Consider the following 8,659-nt stretch of genomic DNA (forward strand, 5'->3'; position numbering starts at 1 on the left):
AAATTTAAATTATACGGTATGAAAGGTTGTACCTCGTGGTGGCACGGGTGGTGCAGGCAACTTCTTTGGTATGGCGCCGAGAACCTTGGCATCGTGACTTATATTAACAGCAAGGTTCATATATTCCGGCATTTTAGTCTCGGTGACCTCATTCATGTTTTTCGAAATGTTCGCCGAATCCGTCGGTACATGTTCCTCATCGCATATTGTCTCTTGACCTCGAAGCGCAGAGTCGACCTCGTCAACGACGGATTGAGCGAATGGTGGTTTCACTTTCGTGGTGTTGGAACACGCCTCGACGGTATCGTTAATGTGTTCTTCCACGGCTTCCCGATCCACGTGAACAGAATTGGATGTCGATTCGTTACTAGTATAATCTGGAATGCACATTCCTGTTGGTGCGATTGGAGTGAAAATCAATGCCGCCGGATCAATGTTCGTGTAGCTAACAAGTTTAGTCGCTTCGATTTCTTCCTGATGTTTATCTGATGAAACAGTGACGTTCTGGACGAAGTCGTGATTATTATTCATTGGATGTTCACATAGTGAACTTGGTGTACCCGGTTCTTTCGAAGTATCTATTTTAAACGCTATGAAAATTGAATTATTTATTTTTGAGATCTTAATTATTTCTGTAAATGTAATTATCTAAATGATTAGATGCATCTTTAATAATTAAAGGACATTTAAAAGATACTAGAGATATCTGAATAATGAGATATCTGAATTAATGTCCGAATTTTTGGATATTCTTTTTCAATTGTTATACTGTTCAGAATAATTAGAAATGATGCTTGAAATAAATAGGAATGAGAGTATTAAATTTTATTAATTTACCATGAACAGGTAATCCCGACGGTGGAAACGCAATGTAATACTCATTATCATTGACTCTGGATGGTGACTGTGTTTGTCGGAGATCAAGGTCACACGCGATAGAGAGACTCGGTGATGGGGAATACCCAGATGCCGGTGAATACCTGCCCGTGAAAGGTTTCGGTGCAGGTGGTATTTCGTAGGATGTCATGCCAGTTTTCTCATCCCTGACATTCTGGAGCTAAAAATAAATTGTGTCTAAATTAACAAAATAAAAATATAAATTTACTATTATTTCATATTCTTTTCAGTACGTAATATCTTCTAAAGATTATATTTTGTTCAAATATAAAATTAATATTCGATTTTAGATGAAAAAGAGAGAGAGAGAGAGAGAGAGAGAGAGAGAGAGAGAGAGAATATTATTTTTAATAATTAACACATTTTTAAATGCGGAGAAAATAAAAATTTTGAATCGAAAATTAAAATTCCAGCAACTTAATGATTATCATTTTTTTCTATACTTGGTCGATAATTATTTAGCTAAATTGTTTATGTCTTATTTATAATATTTCACGTACTCTTCTGTCTTCGGAATCAGAATGAGTTCCACTGTCACCCAAGCTTGCACCGCTGCAACCGCTGACAGTGCTCATTCTACCAGATGATGATGAACCTAAGAAATTTTGTAGAATTAAAAATGCAAAGCACAAAGTATCTAATTATTTACAACAATTTTATAAGTTATAAAAGATATTTAAAAAATTTTTAAGTATACATTGAATTCTGAATCCTTTTCTAAATATTTTGTACTCTCTTAGAACTTTTGAACTTATTTTACAAAAATTCTTTTAAAGACATTCTGAATTATACTATTTGATATTTATTGAATAATTAGACAATGTAATTTATTATGTTATATTTACTTACTGGAGACGCTACGAAGACTTAAACTGCTGACAGGCCGGCGATCAGCTAATCCGCTAATACTTTCGGATTTGTTCGTAGAAGAATCGGCAACTCCAGCAGATTCTTTTGTTTCTATAATAAAAATTAGACGGAAAATTTTTCAGTTACTCTGTCTCAGAAATCAGTAAATAAATTTTAGGGTATTTTAAAAGTGACCTTTTTTTCCTTTGGAGAAGAACTTTCGTATCTTATCGAAGGGTGTCGGGGTCTTCATCTCTTCTTTCATTCGTTTTTGTATTTTGTCGTATTCCTCTCGCATTGCCATAAGCTGTCTTTGTTTGTCTTTAAAACTTTGCTGAACATCGTTTCGCTTCTGCCAATTTTCGACGAGCCTCTCCACTTCGGATATCGTAAAAACGTTGTTTTTAAAATCGTTTATGATCTCTAGAAGCTCGTCTTGGGGACCTGATGGTTCTCTGGATTTGGTACTGCTGTTGGAAGATGTTCTGCCATAGGAAAGATTCTGACATATTTTCTGACCGCAATTATCCTCTCGTGTTCCCGAGGAATTTTCTTGGGGACATTCCTGACGAGTAGGTGTGTCTGTTCGGGACGGCGGATTCGTTGTATTCGTTGTAATTGATTTTGGACCTTTAATTATAATTTCACATATACTTTTGAAAGTAGATAAAAATTAGATAAAAATTGAAATAAAATAATTGTTCTACAATTGTTTTTTAAATTATTGCATTTTTATTAATTATACATTTAAGAAATGTAACACCGATAAATAAAATATATATTAGTATTTAAATATAATATTTAAATACTTGCCAATTATGTTATGATGAAGAGAATTTGTGGTAAAAGAGCCATCTATAAATTATATAATTATTATATAATAATTGTTTGTAGTGAATTGTGTATGTAACAGTTCAGGATATTTACCAGCAGCATGCATTTTCATGTAGTCCTGAAAAGGCATATTCAATCCGTTTGACGTGACGGAGGTTGTGGACGTGGGTGTGGACGGTAGTTGATTATTAATTACTAGCGTGGGCGTTGGTACAACCGAATAATTTGCTAAAGGATTTGTGATCGTACTAGAGGTACTCGCTGTTTGCAGATTCGGGAATAGAATTGTTACCGGTCTTGCAATCGGTGGTACTGAATAAGCTTCGCTTAAAGGCCTTGGTCGACAATAATCTTCTTTTTCGTTATTGATTTCGTTTGTGATCGTCGTCGGGGAGACGTCAGTGATTGAATGCATTTCTAAATACACATTTGTATTACTCTCAAGTTCTTCTCAAGACTATTGAGACCGACTTCTTTTTAAATTTTTTACTGAATATCTTTAAATATAGGGCGAATCAATATTTTTTGTACAAGAGATATTTTGTGCAAAAAGTTACATAAAAAATATAGAATTCACATAAAAAGATATTGATTCTTTTTTAATTTATAAAGCATTTATATACATATATTATAATATTACTGAAAGTTATACGAATTTGAAGCAAACATTCTTATTAATTTTTCAATTTACAGTTTTGAAAATGAAATACAATTTTTGTATTTCAAATACAACAAAAATTGTATTTCATGGATTTAAATTTCTTTTTCAATATAAAATTATATCTTTTTATTTGCGTCAAATAACTTGTGTACTTATTATTATGTATAAAACTGTACGTAATACAAATTTTAAATATCCTAACTGAAGAAAACTTCGAAATTCTTAAGGAGTAGCAGAATCATTATGACAATATTTTTGTAATATTGTTATAGGATATGTATGTTTCTTAATACCTGCTGATCGATTTGTTTGGCTCATAACTTTGAGGTAGCTGTACATGTTGGTGAACTCGTTCATTTGCTGAAGTTTTGCCCAAGGGAATCCAAAGTTATGAAACATGCAATGTAGAATTAATTAATTTAACTCATTAATTAATTAATTAATTAAACTCATCAACCATTTATGGTTCGCAGATTATTAAATTAAATGACATAACAAAATTCGCGCGAATTTTTCCAAGATATTTCTGCTTTGAAATAAGCAAAAAAAGTTTCCAGAAAAGTAAGATAGACTTCAAAAAAGAAAAGATAATTTCTATTTAATATATCAAAATAAAATTTATTTCTTCTTTTTTCATTTAATTTCTAAATAGAGATTCAGGAATTCAAAATCTTATTATCACAATAAAATGCTTGAATCTTTCGAGATTAAATAAAAAAATAAATGAGAAATAACTTTTATTTTAATACCATATATGTATTAATTAAATAAAATTTGTATTTTCTTTTTCGAAATGGGCATCTTACTTTTGGAAATTTATAAAGTGAATGCTTTGAGAAAAGAATAAAACATCGCGGTAGTACCGATTGTGTTCGATTATTTGCGACGTCGGTCTAAAGATGATTTTTTGTACCATGTAGCCCCGTAGTTGATGGGCTAATCTCGCGTGTCCAGCTTGCTCAGCAAGATCAGCCGGTGTTAGCTCGGAAACGTTTTTCAAGTCGCATGCCAGATCGCCACCAGGACATTCCAATAATTGCCACGCTAGTTTTTCCAGGCCAAAACGCGCGGCGAAATGTAGCAATGTCGGATTCTCTTCTGGACCTACAAAACGAATCCGTCTCTTTTTCTCAAATCGTGATCGTTTAAAGATTGTTATCTTAAAAAGTTTGGACATTATTTTATATTTTTATTCTTTCTATTATCATAACATAATAAAAAATAATAAAAAATATATTATCAGTGAAATATTATCAGTGTATATTATCAGTGAAATAAAAATCTATCAAATATATGACTTTTATTCAATTATGTAAGAGACTACTTACTCGTACAACTTTTATGGGTGGGCACTATACCAGTCGGGGTGGATAAAAGATTGAAATGAGGAGGCATATTTTTTTGAAATGCATGGACCATCCAATTGTCAAACTTTTCCCGGTCAGTAGAACTGAAGCCGAAGGTCTATAATAAATAGAAAAGAGGCAATAGTGAATTAAATATTTGAAAATTTTGTTTAATCGTTTATTTACAATAATAATGATAAAGTGATAGAACTAAAAGCGAATTATTTATTATTTCTCTTATAAAATAACTGAATCTAGAGATTATCGTTAAAATCCAGTATTAAATTAAACTAATTTTTGTAGAAATCTTTAAATCAAATTACCTGGCACATAAATTCAAGGGGATTGTCATGCGCCCTGAGAATCTGATCTAATTCCCTGAGTCTACTTTCGCATTTGACTTGTCTAACACCGAGTGAACATCCATTCTTGATTATTCTCACGCCAACCAACATAGAGACTTCGAGACATCTTTCGGGTATTGAAAATTGTAGGGCGTAAGGATTTCTTCTTTTCACATTGCTAATGTCGATCGCATCGCCGCAACGATCAACAATCACAGAGACATTATCTTTGGGACTCAACGGATCGTTTAATAAAACGATTATCCTATTCTGTCCCTGCGAACACAGTACACATATTCTTTTATTTTGTAGTGTTTCAGCATTTTTTATTTTGAAGTTTTATTTAATTATCATATATTCTATGAGCAAATGATACAAATATTCACGCGTATGTAAAGTTAATATTTTCCCTATTATTCGAGCATTATTATTTTTTAACAAGTCTTTTAGCTATTTTTTTATAAAGTGAATATATTTCAAAAGGAATGTCCTTTAATTATAATGATAAATTTTTTGCAATTGCTATGTTCTTCTTGTATGTATCTCCTGCAATCCTAAAACATTTTAGAATTCTCTTCTATAGACATATAGTAAATTAAACTTACCAATTTAACCTTCTTTGGATGCACGGAAAATGCAGTTTTGTCGCTTCTGAGGGCTGGTGGCGGCATAGTGCCTAGAATGGCAACCGCTGCACCTAACAATTCCCCGACGAATGTTTCGTCCTGATCCTTCACGAAAAACTTTCTCCATTGATCACAGGAAACTAGGCTGGATCTATAAGTATCGTTGATATGACTGTCATGAACACCCAACATCATCGCTAGTACTTTTTCGGGGATCAGATGGTTGGTCAGATGGACGGCATGCTCTGGGTTGGTCCGGACGCGTTCCAGCAATACCGGGCACACGACGACGATTTGAAGGCGAGAAGATCGGATCTTCTGTTCTGTTTTCGGTGCTATCGGTTCCTCAATAGCGATATGACGTACTCTGAGAAATGTTTTTGGTTGAAATTTTATTCGAAATTGTGGCACGAAAAAACATTTCGCTTTATACTTACTTGAATGGCGGCCGTCCTTGTTGACGGCTGATTTGCTCGAAACATGCAGTGAGATAGTTAACCCATAGATTAGAAGCCTCGCTTTCCTTGCTAGAGATGAAGACGACATCGTCCTCTGTGTCTCCGTCTCTTGATAAGATTGTAGCTGAATGCGACCCTGAAACAAACAATTGAAACATCAAATTAATTGGCTCAAGTATCTGTAAGATTGCTTCTGATATGGGGACATACAGAAAAAATTCACAAATAATTTTATCTATGTTTTTAAAAAAAAACATAGATAATAAAATATTTTTCTGGAAGTAGAAATGATTGGATAGTTTTATCGATAAACGATATTAAAATAATATTGAGGTTTAATTTATTTGTCTAAGTTTATTTAACATTTATTTGCAACAGATCAATTTATTAATTTATCTGGATTTTTCTTTATATGTTAATTTGTTGCTCTATTTGACTATTCTTTAATTTTCAAAATGTTGTATATGTGTCACAAGCAACCTTGATTCAATTTTGTCATGACACATGGGAATGCATTTAATTTTCTATGACGCACATTACAGAACACGCAATATACAATGTGGGTGAAATAATACCATGAATAACGCTACTCATGCTACATATGAAAATAATGATAAAATGAGTTAGAATTTTATGAAATAAAATTCTAACTCGAAATTAGCACACCGTGCAGCTGGTAACTTGAATCAATTGAATGAACGTGATATTGTTGATACATAACTTCGGATATAGAATAGGCGTGACAATTTCGCTCCTATTGAATGTTAGTAGAAGCAGATAATCATTTATATTAATATTTACATATCATTTTTCTATTTAATTATAATATTTATGTTAAAAATGTTCTGACATATACAATTAAAAAAATATTTTAAGAAATTTTAAGGAAGGATTAAAAAAAATTGTTTCTGAATAAAAAAAATATTAAAAATGTTCAGTTTTTTTGATTTCCCGCACATTTTTATAGAATATTTTATAAAATAATTAATAACAGTTATAGTCTATATTTATATAGTATATAAATATATAATATCTCGTGATACAGTGATGGAGGAAAGAAGAAAGAAAATTCTATAGTCTTTATTCTACTAACGAACTGTGTGGTAATAACTTTTACTCCCGCTATGGAAGGTGCATGGCTTCCGTTTTCGGTGTTTCCGGTTTTAAATTGGATTTATTACCCACGAGGCCAAGTTAAATTCATTTTAGACTCAAAATAAATTTCATGTGTATCACATTGTCCCTACATAGAATTTTAATTACTTAATTGATGGCGTTAATGTTACTTTCTTTAATATTTTTTGCACGCAATGCGCGTTCTTTTTGTCTTATTTATTTACCAGAAACTATATTTATTATAATTATTTGTATATTTTTTTTTAAATAAAAGTTCTAGTATTTTTCTTGATCATAGCAAAAAATAATCTTGAGACCATCTTAAACTTATTCTTCAAGTTTATTTTTTTATATCGAAATATTTTATATTAAATACATATACCTAATTATTACATTACTACCATTTTGTATTATTATAATTATTTTTTGTATTATTATAATTTCGTGTTTTGTGGATTTTATTTTAACTTTTACTGTCAGTAATACTTGGTAACCATAAATGAAATATCACGGGAGATACAGTCGATTTGTAACACACGTGGGTCGCTCCTGAATGATGATAATTGCTACAAAAAGATCAACATACTCGAAGAAGCGCACGTCAGATTATACCAAGACGCAATGATTCGCTCTTTCGCAGCTTGATATACGCAATGCATTTACATTTTAATTCGCATTTTTCAAGAGTTCACGTTCTCTCACTTCGACTTACGTGTTATTGCGGAAAGATCTAAAAAATTTGGCCGATTTCGTCTTTGCAATCGAGGACTAGCATAGATATCGACCATCGTTTCTTGTGAACGCTCTCGATTCAGAAGATAAGTCGTTGAAAAATTCACTACCCCGTTTCTTGTCACACCCTCCGTTTTAACTGAATCTAAATTTCAATTCTTCTACTCGTGATTACGATTGAATGTCACCGACAGTTGTGTAATATTATATATTCTCGCGCACTTTGATAACATTTTCTTTTTTTTTTTTTTGGAAAAAATCTTTGCCTCTTCTAATCAAGAATAACTTCTAACAAAGACGACTCCGCGGATGTCGAAGTACGACTGCTCAAAGTCACTCTCGAGAGGAAATCGTACCGTTTATTTCGAGGCCCCACCCCGCACACATTGTTTTCACGCTCAGCTTCGGCAAGACGAATTAGGCGATGCCCATAATTTTTTTTATACGTATGGTGCATGTTAAGTTCTGAGTTCTCCATTCGAATCGTCCGTTTCTATGCTGTCTATATCAAACAATGACGGTATTATACAACCATAGGCCGAATATCTAACGATAGACTGAAATATAATCCGTTTGCATTGTTTGGATTTGTTCAAAATATAATTTATTGGTCTAGATTTTTTATATCATAATCAGGAAATATTGAATTTGAATCGTTTGAGATAAGATTTTTAATTAGAATTTGATAAATAACCTATTTTTTGTAAAAAGTTCTAAGGATATTTTTTTATATTATTAATTTTATTTTATTTATACTAAATAAGAAAAATTCTATAAGTCAAAAGCCTTTTAATAA

The 8,659-nt window shown here is 31.9% G+C and overlaps 1 protein-coding gene across 2 annotated transcripts in view; it reads right to left on the reverse strand.

Annotated features, from left to right (window-relative positions):
• The window catches only part of LOC108685723 (phosphoinositide 3-kinase adapter protein 1), a 19,292-nt gene continuing 10,633 nt past the window's right edge, over positions 1–8,659 (reverse strand). For both annotated transcript variants that reach the window (XM_018190675.1, XM_018190674.1), the window contains exons 4-16: positions 5,995–6,151; positions 5,537–5,924; positions 4,911–5,207; positions 4,570–4,705; positions 4,155–4,345; positions 3,535–3,601; positions 2,674–2,997; positions 2,560–2,601; positions 1,942–2,376; positions 1,747–1,857; positions 1,398–1,492; positions 838–1,057; positions 1–590 (exon numbers count right to left, since the gene is read on the reverse strand). In XM_018190675.1, the coding sequence (XP_018046164.1) occupies positions 10–590; positions 838–1,057; positions 1,398–1,492; positions 1,747–1,857; positions 1,942–2,376; positions 2,560–2,601; positions 2,674–2,997; positions 3,535–3,601; positions 4,155–4,345; positions 4,570–4,705; positions 4,911–5,207; positions 5,537–5,924; positions 5,995–6,151 (3,044 nt within the window). In that variant the 3' untranslated portion in view covers positions 1–9. The remainder of the gene's footprint in view (positions 591–837; positions 1,058–1,397; positions 1,493–1,746; positions 1,858–1,941; positions 2,377–2,559; positions 2,602–2,673; positions 2,998–3,534; positions 3,602–4,154; positions 4,346–4,569; positions 4,706–4,910; positions 5,208–5,536; positions 5,925–5,994; positions 6,152–8,659) is intronic.

Source organism: Atta colombica, unplaced genomic scaffold (genome assembly GCF_001594045.1).
Source record: "Atta colombica isolate Treedump-2 unplaced genomic scaffold, Acol1.0 scaffold155, whole genome shotgun sequence".
Taxonomy (NCBI): domain Eukaryota; kingdom Metazoa; phylum Arthropoda; class Insecta; order Hymenoptera; family Formicidae; genus Atta; species Atta colombica.